General features: G+C 34.5%; 1 protein-coding gene across 1 annotated transcript in view; it reads right to left on the reverse strand.

The window, feature by feature from the left end:
* Positions 1 to 9,192: 9,192 nt before the first annotated feature.
* Positions 9,193 to 23,841, reverse strand: part of LOC118187574 (locomotion-related protein Hikaru genki-like) — a 127,799-nt gene continuing 113,150 nt past the window's right edge. The window contains exons 8-10 of the mRNA XM_035357822.2: positions 23,484 to 23,660; positions 16,011 to 16,181; positions 9,193 to 9,637 (exon numbers count right to left, since the gene is read on the reverse strand). Coding sequence (XP_035213713.1) covers positions 9,438 to 9,637; positions 16,011 to 16,181; positions 23,484 to 23,660 — 548 coding nt within the window. The 3' untranslated portion in view covers positions 9,193 to 9,437. The remainder of the gene's footprint in view (positions 9,638 to 16,010; positions 16,182 to 23,483; positions 23,661 to 23,841) is intronic.

Below are 23,841 nucleotides of genomic sequence, written 5' to 3' on the forward strand. Positions count from 1 at the left end.
CGGTATATGCATTTATTACTCTTTGTTGTCAAATTTTGTCCGATTATTTGAATATGGCAAAACAAACGAGATCTGTCTGTCTAAAGGATAGACTAGTCGCCGTGGTGGGCTTTCTAAGTAAAACTCACTCATATCCATGTCATACATGGGAAAAACTATGAAACCTAACCATGCAGTCAATTTGTTCGTTTGGGTTTCAGTGCAAGTGGAACTAGTACACTGACTACCAATAAGTATTTGGACACCTATGCAAATGACGATATCTGCGGTCCTAAGGTATGTCACGGACTCCGCCGGTATATATCGTGTAGGAAACAGCATCGGCTTTACTCGCATGCAAGATGCCTCGCAGTTCGGAGCTCTCTGATTTCGAGAAAGGTATAATTATCGGGTATCACAAATGTGGCCGATCCTTAAGGGACATATCTAGCGATCTTAAGTATCCAAGATCGACAGTGGCCTATGTGATTAAGAAGTGGAAGGTGAGCGGTGATTGTCGGAATGTCGGAATGTCGGTAGACCGACGAAACTGGGAGATAGAGACCGACGAGTGCTGTCCAGAGAAATTCGGAAGAACCGCACCCAACCGATGGCTCTCATCCGCGAGGAGTTTCAACATGCATCCGGGAGTATTGTTTCAATGAATACCATACGTAAGGAAGCACATCTGCTTGGTTTTCATGGTCGTGCTGCTGCCCATAAGCCTTTGATCACAAAGTCCAACCGCGCTGCTCGGATAATGGGGTGCAAAGCACATCGAAATTGGACCGTAGATCAGTGGAAACGGGTTCTTTGGAGTGATGAATCAAGGTTCACCCTTTACCGTTCGGATGGCAGGGTCTGGGTCTGGCGTCTACCTGGAGAACGTCTCCTGCCAGAATGCATTGAATGGGCGGAGTTTGGCGGAGGTGAAATTATGGTCTGGGGAAGTTTCTCCTGGTATGGGTTGGGACCCTTGGTCCCTATTCATGGTAAGCTCAAATCCAATGCCTACTGCACTATTTTGGGTGACAATGTGCTTCCTACGTTGTGGCAGTTTTACGGGTTGGACCCCTGTTATTTTCAGGACGACAATGGCAGTTCTCATGTTTCGACGTTAACCAAGGCTTGGTATGGTGCCAATGGAGTTCATCGAATGGACTGGTCTGCCCAGAGTCCAGACCTGAACTCTATCGAGAACCTCTGGGACGAGTTGCATCGCCGAATTCAGGGGTGCACTATTCGTGCAAAATCGGTGAAGGAACTTCTATGTCTTCTCCGAGCCGAGTGGAAGAAAATACCACTAGCTGTCATACAAAGACTTGTGGAAAGTATGCCCCGAAGGTTCCACGCTGTAATTACCTCTCGTGGAGGCTCTACCAACTATTGATTTTGAATAAAGTTAGTTTCTCTTTTCTATCACAGGTGTCCAAATACTTATTCGTAGTCAGTGTAGTAATCAGCGGTCTTAGCCAGGAAGGCCACTGGTTGGGATCTGATAGATTTGAAAACCTGATAAATCGTATTTAATAAACATAATACTAATAAACGAACCAGCTTTATAAAACAAAAATAAAATGCTTATATCAGACATAACTAAATCTCGATATAACACATAATTACATTGATAAAGGGGAATGTTATAACACTGAATTTATATACTAAACGGAATATACATTAATTCTCTCTCTATAAAAATTTTAGCAAATTTCGCTGGGAATATCTGGCAGCAAAATCCTTATTATACACATCCTTATTTTAAATTCATCGCATACCTCGTGTTTTGACTCTTACCTCAAAACACATATAATCCACAAATAACTTTATTTTTTTATTTAAATTTAATAACTTTACTTCCCTATAGAAATTTCTCTTTATCTTTTCAGTTATAGGATAACAAATTTCTCTGTACGCGCAAAACAATTTTCTCTATACAAATATATGCGCTAGTAAGAAAATGCACTTTGGACTGCAGTTCATGTCTATGATGGTAAAATTTTTCTGAACATAAGAAATTTGTTGCTTAAATTCATTTTTTTCATTAAGAAAAAAACCAAATAGAATGACACATTATTAAAAATGTTTTATTCACATTTTGAAAACAAGAACATTGCTATAAAACCAAAGGAAAAAAAAAGAAAAGAAAAGAAAAGGGAACAGCATATTTCATTTAAAGCGAGCCAACTTTGACGCATAAACTTTTAAACACAAAATATTTTAAGCACGTTATGTAATAATCGTTTGGTTTATTTCATTGTGGCAAAGCACTCGAGGGTTATTTTACATAATAGGAAGGATGCCTTCGTGGAAGACTTTTAACGGAAAAGATCAAAATCTCATAATAAACGCAAAATGATGGCCTGTATAATATGAAATTATTGGCATTTCAATAGCATAAAGTGACTTTCGTGATATTGTATTTTATTTTGTTTAGCTCATGATAAAATACACGAGGACTATTCGTATAATTGTAGTTTGACCCGGATTCAAACCCCTGTGACTGGCTCACCACACGAGCGTTTTCGTCAATTTTCCATTCGCCGGGATTTAAACTCGCTTCAAACTGTCAATTTCTACTAGGTCACTGCGGGCTTTTGTTGAATCTTCATCAAAAATCTTTGCAAAGTAATCACGAACACACAGCTATTGGTTTTTAATTTGATTTGTTTTTATGTGATTACGGCAAAGCCTTGAGGGCTATCTGCCTTTCAAGAGGAGGGATTCCTTCGTGGAGGACTTTCTAATGGACACTGGCTCGTATACACGTTACACTTGGCGAAAACCACAAAAACGCCCATGCAGCCAGTTCGTTTGCGGTATTCGAACCTCAGACCGAACAACAGCGACCTTACCGCTCGGCCGCTGGTGGGCCAAAATTATTGAGTACCAACGGATTAATTAAGTTAGGAACTTAATAACTTTCATTTGTACTGCTGCTATCAGCATTGACATTTGGAGAGGTTTTTTTCTAACGGAATTTTTTAATGTGATCAATTTAATTCGTTAGCTAATTGTTCCTCCGACTAATTTTTTGTGCGCAGTATATGAAACCCTTCCATACACTAACTGTTTTACTTAACTTACACTCCGTTAATTTTATGCGATTTTATACCGGTAGATTTCTTTCCAAAAAACGGCTACTTTTCCCCCTAGATTTTAAAACTATTTTATATTTTAAATCTTAATAATAAAATTTTAAAAAACAAATATTTCTAGAAATTCTATCAGCATATGAATTTATTCGATTTAATTGAAGTTTTCGAGTAGAAAATCTTCCTTTCGACATCCAAGAAATTTTTATATGTCAGTTGGCGTTTATAAGGAACACACAGCCACATATACAAAAATCAGGCATGCTGAAAGCACAGTTTTAACATTTCAAAATGCAAAAAAGAAGAATATACTATTAATAACACCTGCACTTGAAATACGAAAGCAAAAAAATACGTGTTTGCAACATTTTATATTTTTTCCTGTTCTTGATGAATCAGAAATGGTAGTCAACTTTTAATACATTGTATAATATATGGTTTATTAAAAAGTACGTCTTAAGTTACAATTGTTATTTTTTTCTCTTTCGTCTAAATTTCGGTAATGTCCTATAACAACGAGCGGTTCTGTTTGACTTTCATTTGTATAAATAACCACAAGTCAAACTGTTGTAAAACGATTTATCTTCATTCCCAAGCTTGCAGTCGTCAGAAAGATAATACACGCCTGCTGTCTGACAGTGATTCTTCACTCTCAGGACTCTTCCGTAAAATGTTCTTTTCAGACTTCACACCCAATTAAGAGTTTTGTATCAACTGATAGCCGCCTGCAGAAAGGTAGGGAAAAGAAGACCATATTGCATCGTCTAAACACGTCTTAAGCAATTTTGGCTCAATTTGGGTTTCGTGTATGCACGTCTTAAACATTTTTCGTGCGATTTGAAATTCGTGTAAACACGTCTTAAGCACTTTTAAAGGAAACTTTGAAAACGTTTAAACATGTCTTAAGCAGTTAAAGGTTTAAGCTAACTGTTAGTAAAACGTAGCCAAAATGACTCTAATCTTCTTTAAAATATGTTCAACTATTATAAGGTATTTAATGCTACTTGAAAAATTTTACATAGATGATTTTATTCTGAAACTTGTTTTATAATTATATTTTACAACAGTGCATCTTATTTACAGATCTGTTTTGTTCTTAAGATCGTATTACAAAAGTTATGTTCAGGTATAGGTAATATTTTTAATTGAATTTTTTTTTATTAATTATTACATTTGCTGATAGGTCCTTATTTTTTTTTTTTTTTTCCATTAATGGACCTTAAAAATTGTGTGCAGAAATGTGTTCGAACTCTGACTAAGAGCTATTTGCCTGAGGAAAGAGATGCCTTCGGCAAGTACTTTTTAAGGGAAATTCGCTCATATTCATATTAAACATGTGGAAAAACACAAAAACTAATTATGAAGCCAGCCTATTCACCTAGGATCGAATTCCCAGTTTTCATCCGTCTTAACCACTGGGCCAATGTTTGGAGGAACATCAGGATGGGGAACATACAAGTGGAAACGTTTCTATCAGACAGGGTTTAGCGCTAACCTAACTGCTTTTATATAAGGAACTTCACATTACTTCACTTATAGGTATTCTGAAAAGACCTAAGTATAGACTGATTCATGGAAGTGTATGAAATTCAAAATGGCAATCTAACAATCTAAGGGTGTATGACAAGATTCCTAGACATGCTGCAGTCAGTCGCCGCTGGACCACTCGTTTCATGGATGGTAACGTTTGACTTTACCGGGATAGGCTACTGGAGAATACGTTTCAGGAGATGAGAATCGAGTGCATGGTGAAAGTGCGCCCTTTATATGAATCCTTTTGATTGTTTGAGAGATAACTTTGAATGACATATTGCTGCTGAATAAATCAGCATCATCGTAACTCACCCAACTTGGATCATCATTCTGTATTGCAGATAGACATGGAAAAGAAAACGGTACTTTTTTGTTATCGGGACCGGATTAAAAAACATGCATGTATGTATGCAGATGTGTATGTAAACGTTTTCTTACTGTTGCCATTTACCTTTTTCTGAACTCTGTCTTGTCGTGACCTTGCGCTTGAAAGCCGTTGGGTTACAAACTTAACTTCTGAATTTTTGGCGAATTTTCGAACTTGTCAAAATTTTGAAATCGCTTGATTTTTTTCAACTATTTGATGTCCATTACTTCAAATTTCAGCATCTAAAAATGTATAGTACATAAAATTTTGAAATTTTCACAGATTATAAAAAAAATATTTCGCTATTCTATAAAAATAGTCGCTCGACGGCCAACCGAACTTAACCGATCCACAGGGCGGGATCTCAAACACCAGGCATACTAAAAACTAAACTGGAGGGGGACAGCACTACCTCTCAACAGTGTAAAATCTCCAAACCTTTAAAGTCACATAGTTGACTACGCCGTCCTTCTACACCAATCGAGGGAAACCCATCCCGCCTCGGACAGCCTTCATTATCAACTATGTAACGTCTCCACAACCTTGGGGCAGATAAGACAGTACCATATGGTTCCTGCCGAGCCTGAACTAACCACTGAATAAACGATGGCTCTGGTCCTGTGAAGATTGTTTATGTACTCCAGGATCGACACTAGAGTGACACAGAGAACCATAATAAATCGATTATTTGAGGTACAGTTCCAAGCAAGATGGCCTGTAACGACCATACCATTAACTCCAAATCTCCGCCATCTGCGACTGGTGGCGTTAAGTCAGAGCCCACTGAACGGCAGAGTGGATATCTGTTGTGTTCTGAGATGACAGCTTTTTCCATATTCATGCAAGTGATGGCTGGATATTAGAAAATTAGATGAGTGCCTAGAAGGAAACTCTCTGCTGCGTAGATACATTGGACTTGCATCAGGAATTCTTGTGACAGCAGATAGGATAGGCGCTAGGGTATTTGATAGTGTACGAAGAAAAAAGGAAGTTTTGTAATCACGAAAAATTTTGGGTATCATATTTCAACGAAAATGTTCATTTTAACCGCTATCGAATGCAATTTAACGATGTTTTTGCGTGACATCTGTACGTAAGGACAAAATAAAGGACTCTGTTCTCCTCCTAAAAAAATATAAAACTAATTTAAAATGAAGTCTGAAGAGATTTTTTTTCGGCGAGGCTGTACGTACGTATGTATCTCGCATAACTCAAAAACGAGTACCCTCAGAACGTTGAAATTTTGTATATAGGATTGCTATAACATGTAAATGTGTATCTCCCATTTTGGTTGCAATCGGCCGCACCAAAAGTATATAAATATATATATATATATATACCTACTCTGTTACTCGGCTCAGTGAGCTCAGTGTCTTTATTTTTATATGCTTGTAAATTGTGCATTTTTTCCTTTAAAAATGATTTTATTGTGTTGTTCGTATCTTCCGGTTAAGGTTTTTATGCTTTTAGTTAACCTACATGCAATAATTATAAAGTTAACAACAATTTAAAAGTTTTTTTTTAGTGCGGCTAAGCCTATGCAGCCATATTTGTTTACATTTGAAATTTAGCAGAATATTGAATTTGTTTGCCAATCCAGAGAAACTAAGCTTCGCAACAACAAAATAAGGTCTTCTTTTATTATTGCGAATTAAATTATTTTCTGGAATTATCATTTAAGTTATTAGCTTGGTTTTGCGTAGAAACTGTAATTTTAATTGTAAAATTATTTTTTAAATTGTTTTAACTGTACTTAGTGTTTTATGTTTTTCATATCTTTTAATTTTTAATGAAAATATTTTGAATTTTTATCTATTTTTGCCTTGCCGCGAATTGAGAACTGAATTAATTAGTAGCGCATGCGCATTAGGTAAGCAGCACTGAATCGTCTGTGAAAAATTCTTTCTTTTTTATTTGTTTAATATCTTTTGTACATCTTTTTAGATTTATTATAGTATTTGAATAGAATATGTGGTAATTCTTCAGATGTATAGTATTTGAATAGAACATGTGGTAATTCTTCAGATGTATAGTATTTGAATAGAACATGTGGTAATTCTTCAGATGATATAATTTTTGTTATAAAATGAATGCGATGTAATGCTGTTAAGTGAACCTAGCATGGTCTCTATGGTAAATAAATATAGTGAACTTTAAAGAGTGCATTTATTTTATTGTGGTTTATGCGCTATCGACGAAGTAGATTTAATTCAAAATTCGTTAACTGTTAATTCAATATGTAATTAAATGAAATGCAGGAAAATTGTGTATAATTTAATATTCCGTACAAGGAAGTCATGTGGTGTACACACCAGGTTCTTTTTTAAGAAGAATAGCAGGTTGATGAATTTCATTAATGATTACAGTTCTATGTAAATACATACAGTGTCTCACAAAAGTGATGGGACACTTGTGCTTTACAAAAGGAAACTGTAATAAAATTAATTAAAAAAAAATGTAAAAATTTTTTGTGGGTGTGTTTCATACTTAAATTTAGTAACAATTATTACATAACATACATTTTCTCAAAATATTAAAATATTAATTTAATAAAAATACAATTGTTTAGAACGGAGCAAAAAATGGCTCACATAAGTGATGGGACACTACGTACTATGCAACAAAAATCGTCTGAAGTAAGCAGTAAAAATATCTTTTGGGGTATTTATTTTTACTCAAAAGCAATGGGCAATAATTTATGAAATCGTCTGCAGTATTTCTCTCTACTTTACTACTGGAAGTTTTGTGTTTTTTAGCTCTGTGCAGCCATGATTGCTAAACGAAAAGAAACTTTGCCTGAAATTCGAAAATTAGTTATTAATTTGCATATTAAACTTAAAAAATCTATTAGAGAAACTGCTGAAACAGTTAACTTGAGTCATTCAACAGTTTTCAATATCATTAAACGATATAAAAAGAATCATATGATTCAGGATAAAAGAAGACCTGGCCGACCATCAAAAGCTATCCAATGGAATAAAGCGAATTATCGTTCCGAATATTAAAAAAAATCCAAGAATGAGTGCTCCTAAAGTTGCTGCTGATTTACAAGCATTATATGGAGTAATTGTTAATTCTGAGACTATTATAAGAGTAATTCGATCTACTGGATATCACGGTAGAGCAGCCAGGAAAAAATTCTTCGAAGAATAGAAAACTCAGACTGGCTTTCGCAAAATCCAACATAAAAATAAGAATTCTGATTACTAGAATGAAGTTATATTTACTGATGAGAGTAAATTTAATATATTTGGTTCTGACGGTAGAATCTTGGTGTGGAGAAAACCCAGGGAAGAATTTCGCAAACAGAACTTGGTGCCAACAGTAAAACATGGTGGAGGAGGAATTGTGGTATGGGGGTGTATGTCGTCCGCTGGAGTTGGTAATCTTGTTTTTATTGACAGTATAATGGATCAGTACAAGTATATTGACATTTTAAATCAAAATTCGAAATCTTCAGCACGAAAATTGAACCTTCATAACGATTTTAAATTCTACCAGGACAATGACCCCAAACACACTGCTTTGAACGTTAGACTCTGGCTGCTGTATAACTGTCCTGAAATAATAAAAACACCACCACAATCTCCAGACTTAAAGCCCATAGAGAATATTTGGCAAGAATTGGAATCAAGAATTCGCAAACACACTATTTTTTCAAAACAACAATTAAAATCGGTGCTTCAAGAACAATGGGGTAAAACCACTCCAGAAATCACAAAATAATTAGTCGAATCCATCCCAAGAAGATTAAATCATGTTTTAAAAGTAAAAGGAAATCCAACAAAATATTAAAACCTTTTAAAAAGTAAAATTTTTGGATAAATATTTGATGGAAAAGTAAGTGTCCCATCACTTATGTGAGCCATTTTTTGCTCCGTTCTAAACAATTGTATTTTTATTAAATTAATATTTTAATATTTCGAGAAAATGTATGTTATGTAACAATTGTTACTAAATTTAAGTATGAAACACACCCACAAAAAATTTTACATGTTTTTTTATTTTATTTTATTGCAATTTCCTTTTGTAAAGCACAAGTGTCCCATCACTTTTGTGAGACACTATATTTTGCAAGATAAAATTAAATTTCTCTTTTTAATTTTGGTTCACCATACAATGTCACGTGCATAAAATTAAGTTTAGCAATCAGAATGAAAATGTATTACAAATAATTTGCCCCATGTTTATGTAAGACATAACATTATAAGATCACGATAGTGGTATTTTCATATTTTTATAGCTTTATGGTACAGTTATATACATTTCTATATTAGGACTATCATTTGAAAATTAAAAAAATCTTAAAAAATTGGATCCCCGTTTGTTCTAAGTTCTTCCTTCTGCGAATGTTTTGTAAATGCGTTTCTGAAGTTCCTGCAAAATATTTGCGATTTATAAACTGCTTTTAGCACTAGTCTAAAATTATTTTAGACAGAATAGGGACATTTTCCAGACGACCGAAATTATGTTTGTAAATATGGTCTGCAGTGGGGCAATGGGCTAGACCAGTGACCTGATGACGTACAGCGTAGCCTTTGGAAACCTAGAACGCGATATCCAGGATGACATCCAACTAAAACAGATTCTCCAATGTCGTAGTGGAATTTTGTTGGTATAACTTGGCCGTTAGAAGGTTCGCCTGGAAATTCACATGCAGCTTTACCTGAAAAAAATGATTATTCTCACTAATACATTGCAGTAATTAATTAAATGAATTGATGCACTATAAATTATGAAAGATTATGAATTATAAACGATATTATATTTATTTTTAAGGTACTTTTCCGTTTTGCCGGCGCAAACGATAAAGTCGTCAATAATGGTACAACTGATGCCAAACGGAATACCTTCGCTGGTAACGTTTTACGGCTCATTTTCAAAACAAGTCGCAGCCGGTTCTTACCAAATTGATTGTTTCTTTCAATATTGGCATACAATTACAGAGAATATTTACAAAGATAATTAAATTTTATGCCCTAAGACCATTCGCGGTAATTAAGTCAATTAGGATGCAATCACACCGCTCACCCGAAGGCGAAAATATAGAAAAGGCAAAATCAAGGGTTAAAATCAGCAATTCTAATGAGAATGCACTAGCGAAGTAAAGGACTACGGTTTTACATAATTTCTGAGTAAGCTATTTGTACGAATTGAAATAATTCTTGCATTTAAACTTATATTCCAAATTAAGATTTAACATGAAATTAATGTAGATAATTACTGAGAGAATTAGATTTTTGTATAGTAGTTTACGTGAGATGAGATAACTTGGGGGTCACGTGATACGAAACGGCACGTGAACGATCACATGGGGTCACGTGATACCAGGATGTTGAACCGTGATAGTATAGTAAATTCTTAAATTAATGTCTTTTTTACAAATTTATTGTCTTTATTTATTGGCTTTTTACAAAATTATAAACCATATTAAAATGTTTATGCCTTCAAAATAAAAAATTCTTAGAACTAGCATTTGTTAACATTTTTTATGTGTATACTGTAAGTTGTCGCCAACAAAGTCTGCTTGGCGAGATTTGCGCCGGCGAAGAGGAAAAGTACCATTTTTAATTATAATTAATTATAATTATTGGGCCATCTCATGAATTTTATATATTTCCTTGATATATATATCCATGATCTTTATATATTTCCTTTACTTTTCAAAATTAAAATGAACAAATTTCTTTTTTAATCTAAAATGTATTTTTCTTCCTCCTTTGCTAATACTTAAAAGTTAACGACGAGATTTTGTTCCTCCAGTGTTACGCAGGACGTCTTCAATGAGCTCGACAGATCTTCCAGAAAGAGGTTTATCTTCTAGGCTGTAGTTTCCAGCTTGGAATTTCCGAAGCCACGGTTGACACTTACGGTTGCCATATGGTGCATTAATATTCGGGTGGAGGATTACGTTATTCAAAATTTGATGACTCTAAGGAACGTTGTTTTGTCAGAATGCGAGAAACTTACATGCATTTATGCAGATTCTTCATTATTTAATTTCATTAAATATGCAATATAACACAAGGGGATAATATTTGTTGGCAACAATTTGAAAAATGATTCAACGCATTTAAGGTTTCAACGTAAAATGCCAAAACGAAATTAATAGCCCTTCTGGGCAAAATTGTCCCTCGGTTTATTAGCATAAAAAACTAATTTTTTGGGGGGGGGAAATTTTTTCCCTTTTTAATGCCTTGAACTTTTCTTCTTAATGTATTACTGCCTTAAGAAAAGCTTAAAACCTTAATGATTTTCTTGAGATATTCTGTAGATATATCAGCAATTATTGGCTAATTTATCATTAATTTTAATGTGTAGAAAGCGTACTAAGGAAAGACGATTTCTATTAGTACCTGTATCTTTTCTTATTTGTATGGTTTTATAAACATTTTGTTTTTTCTTTAAACTGCATTACTTTACAAATGTATTGAAGCAGGCTTAATTTTTAAAATCAGAAGTGCCGGAGCCCTATGGAAGCTCGTCAGCAAAGAGGAACAAGAATAAATAAATAAATAAAATGACTATTAAACTCACTAATAATTTTAAAGTTAAATGGTTAATTATTATCAAATTAATTAAAAGCTATCTAATTAATGTTTATAAATTGTTATTTAATCAATAATTACTATATGATTAATTATAATTTAATCGATAATTATAAGATAATTAATAATTATTTATTGAAATAATTCAATAATTAAAGATTAAAGTAATTAAACAATTAAAATTAAATTAAATGGAACGAGATAAATTAAATTTAATAAGCGTTTCTAATATAATTTTATTGCTAAAAATAAAATTTTCGAGATAAAATTTCTACTGAAATCGTTATTCAGTTACATAAAAGAAGCGCATTTAGGCATTTAGGCAGTGCTTCTTATTTAGGGCTTCGGCTAGAATTATGATTTATTACAAAAACTAAGAAGCACCGGAGCTGGTCCAATTTTAGCTCTGATCGTAGGGGGGGAGTTCTTTTATCATCACAAAAATTAAATATACTTAAAGTATAGCTGATGAAAATTAAGATAATGCTAAAAACAGAGCGAAACAGAATGAGGACGTGAGGGTATGAGTGGGTGGAAACATAAAAAGAGGGGAATCTTTGTGAGAGAGAACGTCTTGTTTGACCGCGAACTTTCTGCTCATATAATTATAGCCACCAAGCAAATATGTATCAGGGGTAAAATGAGTCCTGAATCTGATTCCTAAGGATGAATGTAAAGTTGCTGGTTACACTTTTCACCCCCCCCGTATTTGGTTACATTAGTGGATACTGTGGGAAGACGACGCATAGGACGTGCTTGAGCAGTTTATCTCAGTATTTCACTCCTATTGTACTTGCTGTCATTTAACGCCACATTTAAGAACACAAATTTTCCTTCCAGTGAAGATAACTAACTGTAACCATCGATAACAATACACTAGATACAATGGCATTGCGAGAAATTTACGCGTTCCTAAGCAAACTCACCCAAATTTATTGCCCTTCTTAAAGGGAAAGGTTTCTCCATGTGAGTGAGGAGACTTTACTTGAACGTCTCATGCTCTCACGAGTTCGTATTTCTAAGAAATAGAGTATGCAAAGCCTGATTATTGTTAAAATAAAAAGTTAGGAATTCTATTTTTTTTTCCCTTGAAATTGTGGCTCAGTTTTATAAAAAGAAGTACCGGAGTTCATCTTATTTAGGGCTCCGGTGTGCTCCGGCTGGAATTGTAATTTATCTTAAAAATTGAGAAGAATCGGAGTTGGGCTACGGTGGGCTCCTGCGCAATTTAAGCACTGTTTTGAAATTTTTGCAGATTGTCACCTTAAAGTAAAAAAATTACCAAAATGTTACATTATTAAAGAATTTTTTTTAATGTCTTAACAAATACTCCTTAGGAACGGACGCAGATAAATTTGAAGTTCAATTTTTCTATTATATTTAAATGCTTCGATAATATAATAAATGCATTTAAGATAATATATTCGCGTAAAATATTTGTGTGTTGCCAGTCGGAATGCGGTTTTAAGGGCTGCTTTTACTAAACTAATACAGACATGAAAAATTTTGTTACTGTTAATGTAATTTAGCTGTTATGTAATTTATGGGAGAAATATTTTCACACACACAAACAAGTTTTGGTAAACGTCACCTTTATTTCTTTTTTCTTTTTTTTCTTTTTTTTTTTTTTTTTTGGCAAGCTTTATGAAATTGCTTAATCAGTAAAATTTTTCTGTATGAAAAGTTTTATTTTTTTCAGCTATTTTCTCATTTAAATCATTACATGACACAAGGTGTTTATAAACGAAAGTGCGACAAAATATATTAAAATACCCCATCTTGAACAAATACGTAAAATGTGTAATCTTGAGTAAATGATCGTAGAACAATGGTTCCAATTTAGAAACGGATCAAATAAGGTAGGCCTTCAGATTATGATTATTTTAATTATGTAATACTTTTTATGAAAGTATTAGAAATACTAATTTTTATGAGAGGGTCTTTTATATAAAAATTCTAATTATGAAATTGTTCCTTGCCTTACTAAAGATTTTTTAAAAAATATGTTATTAAATATACAAAACTGTCCCTGTGAGAAAAAACTGTGAAATTATATCATTTAAATCGTTTCAGCGGATATAGCGATAGATACACTGGTGTGCAAAAATTAAGGACGAAGTCGAAAAATTAGCATATCAGCTGAACGAAGAGGCAGAGCGGACAGAAAGACCAATCAGGAGATTAAGTAAGGTGATGTACGGTAGCACATACGCAGATATGCAGGTAGACGTAATGGGGAAGTGTCTGAGTAGTATAAAGCATGTTGTCGGTGTAAGATCAGTATTTCTGGCAAAGAGATTGCACGCCGTATAGCAGTTAAAATCACACCGAGTTGCTGCCTCAGCGAGAAATGGCGAATAATCAATCTGTTAGACGACATCTGGATGCTTTTACCCGAGGTCGAATCATTGGAAAGTTGGAGGAAGGCCGCAGTGTGACAAGTGTGGCTGCAGAGTTCAGAATTGCTCACAGCATCGTTTCACGACTTTGGAGACAATTTCAAACTACAGGAACAGCTATCCGGGGGTTTAGTAGTGGTCGTCCACGAGGAACCACACCCGCAGATGACCGGTATATTGCCTTACAGGCCAGAAGAAACAGGCGGAAGACAGCGGGAGAAATCGCCAGACACACGACACAGGCGACTGGACGACCGATATTGCGTTTTACCGTGGCCAGAGGACTGCACGGTGGTGGTCTGTTTGCACAATGCTCTGTACAGTGTGTACGTCTAACACCTGCCCATCGGAGAAGGCGTTCTCTGTGGTGCCGGGAACACCGGAATCGGAGAGACAATGAATGGGGACGAGTACTCTTTACAGATGAGAGCAGATTCAGTCTGAGTAGCGATTCTCATCGCATACTCATCTGGAGAGAGCGGGCAAGCCGCAATCATCCCTCGAACATCATTGAAAAGGACAGGTATGGAGGTGGCGGTGTTCTCGTTTGGGGAGGCATCATGCTTGGTAGTCGTACAGACCTTCACATCTTCGACGCAGGTTCAATCAACGGGACCTGTTATTGTAACGAGATTTTTCTTCCATATGTGCGTCTTTTTAGAGGCGCTATGGATCCGCAGTTCCTTTTCATGGACGACAATGCACCATGTCATCGCACAGTAGCTACCGAACAGCTCTTAGAGAGTGAGGATATTGAACGTATGGATTGGCCGGCAGGATCTCTGGATCTCAATCCCATCGAGCATGTATGAGATTTTCTAGGCAGACGCTTGGCAGCTCGTACCTTACCACCAGTAACGATTCCGGAGCTTCGATTGGCGCTGCAAGACGAATGGGCAGCAATGCCTCAACAACTCATTGACACCCTAATTCTCAGCATGGGCAGACGCTGTGAAACCTGCCTAGCAGTCAGGGGAGATCATATCCCCTATTAAAGACCGGATGTTTCTTGCTGGACACCCATCACAGGGATGTTTCGGGCTTCAGTCGCATTGCGCTCCATGCTACTTTTTCAATAAAGCTTCTTTTTATCCCTCTGATTTCTCTTTTAGTAAGTGTTGCTTACATTACTCATGTCCTTACGTATTGGGGATCTTACGGTATTAAATGTGTTGATTTGGAAAGCTTTTGTACAAAGTTATATTGAAAAAACCGTCTCGTCCTTAATTTTTGCGCACCAGTGTATAGCGAGATATAGCGAAAACATGTATTTTTGGAATTAAAACAAAAATGAAATTTAGTTAGTTAAAAAGTTTTTAAAATCAGTATTTCTTTAAAGTTTATTTTATAATCGGTGCTCATGCCCACGTATGTAGCTCCACATTTTTTTTTTTTTTTGACTCGAAAAGGCATTTTTTAAAAATCTACATTCTCACTAATTTGCATGTAAAAAACGTTTCTTTCTTTTTCCGCTATGGGATCCATATAGAAATTAAAATCTGTACATTTTTACTAAAAGGAGTAATGTGATTAAAATTATCGTAGTCCGAAAATCTACCTTCTCTGATTTATTTGTTACATTAGAATCAAGGGTCTATGATAAATCGTTAATAATTGATTACGAAATATTTTTTAAACACTATGCAGCATAATTTATATAAACAACAGAAGAATTGTGTTGATATATAAATATTTACAATTAATTTCTACTAAGATATAAATTCTTCTCAAATGGAATTTCAGTACCTTCTCCAGCAATTCCGTTTGACTACACTTTGTTACAAAATAATATTTTGACAGTCAGTTTTACATTCTGTAGCATTTAAGTTATTACAAATTTAAAATTTTGAAAGCAATGTAAAATTTTTTACACTAATTCCACTAGAAACAATTTAATTGAGATATTAAACCATAGAACTTAATAAAAATTCCAATTGTTTTGTAAAAATCAATGAAAAGCTATCATATAAATTAAGGATTTTGCATTGAATGGTTGGTAAAGAATAACTCCTTCATACTATTTTGCTAATTTCACAGTATTAAATTATTACTAAAGCATATATTGGAAATTTAAGTAAGATAAAATACATACATGTAGGGGGAGCTTGGGACCAGACACCATGATCAGTACAAATAGCGACTGGCTCACCAACAATCACATGGCCAGCATTGCACGTGTATTGAACAAAGTCTCCTGCTAAGTATCTGCCCGTATCCAGAACTCGACCATTAAGAGGTACTATTGGAGGTTTACATGTAATAGCTGAAATACAAAAGACAATACTTATATCACCTTAATATTGAAGAGATGAATGTGATAAATATCACTGTGAAAATATATAGTAGTCTACATATTAATTATGAAATTCACTATTTTGGCATAAGCTGATGGAGACAAATGAAGATCACCTTTGGGCTCTGAAAAATTTGGAATTATTTTAAAATTCTGTTGCAGAATAACTGAGAAATGCACTGCTACAATGTCTGGTTATTACAAGTAATATCTGTAACAATACAATATTTTTGGATGATAATTCAACAGATTTGAATTTTCATTGTATGTTTTAATTTTTTCCTGTCATTTTTAAAGTTGAACATTGTTAAAAATTACATTTGGGTATTATTTGCAACATAAACACTGATATATTTTGCTGTTTGTCTTATTCATGAAGTAATTTAATAAACTTAGAATTGTTTCTGTTTAATTATTTAAGACCTTAGCCTACAATTTATTGAGTTATGAAAGAGCTGATCGTTTGCTCAAAATAAGAGAATTTCTCAAGATTTAACCTATTCTGCAAATAGATGTGTTCACTGCGTTGCTCTGCGTACTCAACTATCCTAAAGCCGCCATGCCTCGGATTTTCCTGCTTCAAAGTGAATTGTGAACTCGACAATGTCGTTTTTGATTCAACCTTCCACTTACTTTTTCGAGCACTGTGCGGTACTTCCGTTGCTATATTATAGCAAATTTTGACAGCAAATGGTCGATGTAAATTTCGCACAAATTTAAATCTAGAATTTCATCCCTAAAAATGAAACTATGAATTTTTTAGGAGAGAAAAAATTTACTAGGAAAAATAAATCTGAGAACAGTGGCTGTTTTTTAATCAACAGTCACCTGTCAAAAGAAGAGGTATTTTTTTTTTAAGGGATTCCACTGTATATTAAAATCCTTAGAATATTCGTAGCATCTATTGCCAATGTGATGCATTGCCTCTTTGTCAAATGAATGGAACCTTCAACTTGGACATTCAAGAGCATTACGTAACATATTTCTAAGAAGGAGAAATTCACGAGTCTTTGAATATCAGTCATAGTCTTAAGCGAGCGAACATAAGAAAGACACAGAAACTGCAACATTAATTTAATTTAAAAGATTGCTTGCTTTAACCATACTTTGTCATAATTAGCATTATGTTACGCTACTAAAGTATTTACCGTCCACGTGGCCTGCCAAGTGTTGCATAATGTCTTCCATTTATCATTCATTTGACCTCGAAAATTACTCAGAGGTATTTGCTTTCGACTCGGAGGTCGAAAATTTTCAGAGGTGCTTGCCATTTGCTCTTCAAAATGATGTTTAATTTATCTTTAAATTTAAAACTGAGCGATTTAAGAACCAATATATATACTTAATAATTTATATCTGTATCTTTTTAAATAATATTTCTATTTGACATAGTTTGTAGAGTATTTAATTCACACTATTTAAAATACACGTAACTGATAATTATTCTATGTGTTTACACCATTATTCAATGAACGTTGTTTCTGACGCCCTATATTATGCAATACCTCAGTACAAAATAATCGCTTCTATCACAGCTATGAATGAAATAGCATCCTGTATGTAATTTTTATTTTTCTTCCTTTCCATCGAGATATTATGCTTCAATGTACGATTTGCCATACGCCATACTACTTAATAAATTTCAGTTTATTTTAATATGAATTTAATTAAACGTTTCTTTGCTAAAACTTGAACTTTTTTTTAAAGTTTAATATTTAGATAATTTTTTTGTTTTTTTTTTATTTTAGGTAGTGTTTTAAATAATCTGCTGTTAAATGTGTCGAACAAGCGGCGGTTGTCTGCACTGACAATCGAATTTAGTGCAATCCTAGTCTGTCTGTCTTTTTCCGAAGTTAATAGAAATGTAACTTTATTTAAGTTTGATTTGGAATATACAATGAGCAACATATAATAGAACATTTGCATTAATTGATTCATAGTGATATCCATACAGACAGCAATATAACATAGGATATTTTCATTAAACATCAAATACTAGAACACAAATACAGTCGAACTCGCTTATGACGAAGAGACTGCGATATTTGCTCGTTATAACCGAGTACTCATAAAAAGGGATTCGTGGAAAAAATCATAAAAATTCATACGTACTTACTATATTATAAATAATTTATTTATTTTTTATTTCTGTACAGTGCAAAGAAGCTGGATAATTAGATTTGAATGCTTTATTGTCCCTTTTTTTTATTATTGTTTTTCGGAGAAGACTCAAACATTGTTACATTGCTGAAATTTAAGGGGGTTTAAACTTAAAACTTAACTGACTTGGTGCCGGACAAAACTCTACTAAAGAAATAAAGAATAATAATTCTCCTTCTAAACCTGAACTGTGTAAAGTAGGAGGAACTGTTGGAATGATTTATCTCAAATGCTACGTAAAAAACATTTCTTAAAATCAATTAACTTAACCAAAGTAAATTCTCACACTAAATAAATCTTAACCTGAAAAATAAGAAGGAATAAATCTTCACTGGTGTAAAATAGAATATTATCTTTCAAACACAAAAACAATACTTAAATTCCATAAACTACATATTCAATCATTTCTGTAAGTAACTCGAGAGCAACATGTTCATTTTCATTACATCAAAACCTCACAAACACCAGAGAAGAAATATTCATAAACATCAAATAGTTCCATGAATGAACAATTAATCATCAGTTTAATTAGAATCCTGGCACCTAAAAATCAATTACCATTAAACCTAAAACACATTCAAATAATTAAAGAATACATGGCTACTATATAATGAAGAGCGCGTTGTGATACCCTGTTAAAGAGAGAAACAATATCCCAAGTAAATTAAGTCTCCATTTTTCTTAAAAGCCTTACGGCTCAAACAAATGGAGTGACTTGGCAGACCAAAGTAAGTTAGCACACAAAATAAACAAGTACGATTAAATTCTAAATCAAACACATTTATTAAATTCTTGAATATAATAATACCAAATATAGGATAAACTGATCAGTATTCCACCACATAATTTTACTATGTAAAATAACACACATGTCTCACAAAATTACAACTCACATTAATTAAAAGTGAAAATTTTCTAATTCTCATATAGAGCAGGTGTAACAAATTTCAATCCTCCAAAATAACTGGTCATTTGCTTAAAATTTTAATCACTTCTTAATATTATCAGCCAGCAATATTTAATTTATATAAGTAATAACAATTTATATATGTGGATATATTGTTATTAACTAGTCCACCATGGCATTTGGGAAGACAGAGAAAAGAGAGAAACTAATCTTTAAAAAAAAAAAAAAAAAAAAAAAAAATCATTTACAGAAGGAAGGCAGTTTTTCGGGATTAAAGGATCTTTAGTGTCCAATCCACTGGGAAATGAGCAAAGACAATTTTTTTTTTGTCGAAACACTTTCAGAAGCGTCCATTGATTTCAGGAATCACAGGTGTAGGATATTAAAGATGAATTCTTGAATCAGCCAGGAATAATAATCTTTAAATATGTAATAATCTTTAAATATGTCCATTAAGAGGTAGACAATTTTCCGAACAGAAAGATCTTTAGTGTCCAATCCAATCCCCTGGGAAATGAGCAAAGACCATTTTTTTTTTCCTGTCAAAACACTTTCGGAAGCGTCCATTGATTTCAGGAACAAGGGTTGCATGATACCTCCATCTGGAACAAGTTCCTTCAGCTGGAATGCCTCAAACATGACTATCCAAGGAGTTCTCCAAAATACACGATGAAACGGCGAAACTAAATTTTGCATAGAGCACTTTCGGCACAAACATCTAGCTGGAATAAATCTCTTCTGTCTATGATAAACAATTCTAACTGGAAAGCCTCTAACATGACTATTCAAATATCTCAAAATATACGATAAAACGGTGAAATTAAATTTTGCGTAGAGCACTTTCTCCGAAAAAATTCTCATCAGCGGAAAGTCGCGAGAAACCTCGCTTCAGACCGCAGGCGCAAGCCCACTGCAGGAGGTCAAGCCCCACCGAACTTTCTCTTTTACTGTTTTACGTCTTCGCAACTCAAATGTCTCTAAATCCGACTAACTTCTAACCTCGTGCAAAACTCCGAAGAAAACTCGGTTTCTCCTCCCATTAGAGGCCATAGGTTCAAAAATGCCGTATAAAATTAAACTTCACCAATCCCAGACTTTCACTAATTCTTTAACCGATAACTACACTCCCACAAACGAATGAAAATAGAGACATAAAACAAAGAGATTCCGGACCAGCTGCACCCCAAACGTGAGGAAGAAAAAAGACCCCCCAGCTAATTAAGGAAAAAACTAGCAGATAAAGATAAGAATGAAATTGCCGAGAATTTACAAAACACCCACAGTCTGGAAGAAACTGATCTTCACTCACTTCCAAAAGTTAAGCACGGAGAGGAAAATGCTAATTTCCAGAAGCCAATCAGAACTGAAGAGGATGCAATTCGCTGCAGAGGTAGATGGAAGTATGCAAATATGTTAGGTAACAGCCAATCGCGCTTTCATGTCAAGAAATATGCAAAAAAAGGCAGTCTTATAAGAAGCCAGCTTTGTGAAAGGTTACAGAAGTTAACTGTAAGTGCTGATAGAAGGTGTTTAAAACTTTCGTACAATTTGTTTTCAAGACATACGTGTTTCTATGACTTTCAGAAGACGAATGGAAGATTCTGAGCGCTGGCGTGCTGTGGGGCGCATAGAAGCAGGACAGTCGATCACAGATGTTGCTCTTTTCTTTGGCGTTCATCATTCTGCAATTTCACATTTATGAAAACAATTCCAAACCACACAGAAAGTTGTCCGAAGGTCCGTAGCCGATCGCCCAAGGGTTACAACCCCCGCAGAAGATCGATATATTGCTATTGTAGCCAAGCGAAATCACAGAGCGACCTCTACACGTGTGACATCTATGGTTAGAGCGTCTATTGGTAAGGCCGATATCTGCAGCTACTGTACGCCGAAGGTTACATATGAGTGGACTGTACGCCCGGGTACCTCGAGTTTGTGTTCCTCTATCCGTCCAATCAAGAGGGGCACGATTACAGTGGTGCTGGAAACATGTCAACTAGAATGTGTTTTACTGGGGCAATGTCATGTTTACTGATGAGTCAAGATTTGCTCTGGAACCAGATGGCAAGCGTATAAGGATATGGCGTGAACAACGAATACGCAATCAGTCCCAAAACATCACCGAACATCACACATTTCGAGGCGGAAGCATTATGGTGTGGGCAGGGATTTCATTAGGATACCGCACCGACATGCATATCTTTAAACGGGGTTCTTTGACGGCTGTCCGGTATCGAGATGAAGTCCTAGAACCCATTGTGAGATTATACGCTGCAGCAGTTGGCTCTACTTTTGTTTTAATAGACGATGACGCACGTCTCCATAGAGCTGAAATCGTCGATGACTATCTGGAGAGTGAAGGGATTGCGCGTATGGCGTGGCCAGCATATTCGCCCGACCTTAATCCCTTTGAAAGTCTTTGGGATGCACTCGGCCGCGCTTTATCTTCACGTTTCCCACCTCCAGCCACTCTTGAGCTGGAAACTGCTTTACAAGAAGAATGGCGATTGCTTAATTCTGCGGTGGTTGACTACCTAATTGAAAGCATGGTCACGAGGTGTAAACTTTGTATACAGATGAGGGGGATCACATACTAATGTCGTTTTTTTAAATTTTATGCTGTTTATTTTCACTTTATACATAATTCTGTTTAAGTCTCCAGTATGTCATTATCTGATAACTTACAAAAATTTAATATTGTTTTCATTTCAGTATATAATTATTGATTTTTTTATGCATAAATATATATGCTACTTTCCTGCCGAATTTTTTGTCAATCAAAGCAGTATTTGTTGACTTTTTTTTTGCATTTTACATCTTCGTGCTAAACTTTTGGACGTGAGTGTATTTAACCCTTGCAACATATACAAAACGAGAATGCAAGTGAATAAGCCAATTTACGACTTCCTTTTACTGCCCATTAGCAAAAAACTCCCCAGGAAAGACGTTCGAAAACACACTATACTGCCCTTGGTTCTACTATTAGCAAAAATCTTTAAACAGATGTCATTTCTTTTCAGAGAAATGCTCAAAAGAAAGGCATCTTGTCTTAGTTACTAAATTCTACCTTTGGGAAAGAAAAAAAAAAAAAAAAAAAAAAAAAAAAACGATAACGCTTTAACACTTACAAATGCATTCTTTACAATATCAAATTTAAATGAGATACAAATAAAAAATACTTAATTATTGATAACTTAAAAACATGAAAACACTTAAAAATTCGCGACACAACACATCGTCATTTGTACCCCTGGCTTCGAAAAATATTTGAAGATTTTCTGCGCACTCAAAAGCCATTGAATATGTTGAGCTCGACTCAGCTTGAAATTCTCCACATTCATCATTATTATCGTCGCTTTCATTGCGTTTTTTATCTGCTTTAGCTTGAATTTCAGCTACAATATCTATATCCTCGAGAGTAGATATCTGAGAAGTGATAACATTGGCGTCAACAGATATAATAATTTTCAAATTCTTCTCTACTGTATTCCAATGCCGCTCTTGCGAAATGTCCAGTCCGGCCTTAAGCAATTGGTAATGCATGTTGATGTAACGTTTTCTCATGCATTGTTCATTCAACGTATCGCTTCGAGTAGATTTACGCATTTGAGGTTGTTCCTATATTTTCACTTCTGTCAAGATGCATCAAAATCATCAAAAGCTTACGAAAGTTTGATTTAAAACTTCTGATGATCTCTTGGCCCATAGGCTAGGTAACGCTTGTAGAATACGGTGAAAAAATTTGAATCCTGATCACACTCCAAGATAAAAAAAGTCCGCCATTTACTTACACGCAGAATTTATGACTCGTCACTAACTTTCGTTTGACTTCGGAATATTAAAGAAATTTTTCCAAGAAAAGATTAGCTGAACTGGAGAGGTGAAATTCAATAGAAATTTTATGAATAACAAAACTGTTGCTCTCTATAACCGGGATTTGCTTGTTAAAAGCGAGTTATGCTCCTATAGACTAAACACTGTACCAACGAAGTATATTCGATCTCCTCGTTAAATCCGGGTTCTCGTTAAATCAGGGTTCGTTATAAGCGAGTTGTACTGCATTTGTTTTTAAATGTTATAATACTACACAAATTTTCAAATTCTTAAAAAAAGTCTACAAATGAGATTAATTAATTTAAATTATAAAAATCAGGCTAAATTATAAAAATGAGAGAATTGTAATTGAAAGCAAAATCCAAACTTACGATTACAGGTTGGTGTAGCATCAGACCAGTTAGCCGTTTTGAGACAATTGAGGTATGGTGCTCCTGACAGCTTGAAACCAGTCTGACAAGAGAATTCAACTCTTGTGCCGTACGTTCTGTTTCTTGTAGTCAGAATCAGGTGTGAGCTGTCAGACACAAGAGGCGGGCATTCGAGAACTGAAAGATCAAACCAAAAAGTTTTCGTTTATTAAATGACCTTATCTGATCCCAATAGTTTTTGAGAAAGCAAATACTTTATGCTATAAATTGAATGAACTGCGAAAGTTCCTTGTGGCATATATCAAAATGACAAAACTAGAAAAATCTTTATTTTAAAAATGGCTTGCGGCGTTTTTGA

This window comes from Stegodyphus dumicola, chromosome 1 (assembly GCF_044657685.1).
Source record: "Stegodyphus dumicola isolate Sdum_Otavi_A_Nest chromosome 1, ASM4465768v1".
NCBI classification, from domain to species: domain Eukaryota; kingdom Metazoa; phylum Arthropoda; class Arachnida; order Araneae; family Eresidae; genus Stegodyphus; species Stegodyphus dumicola.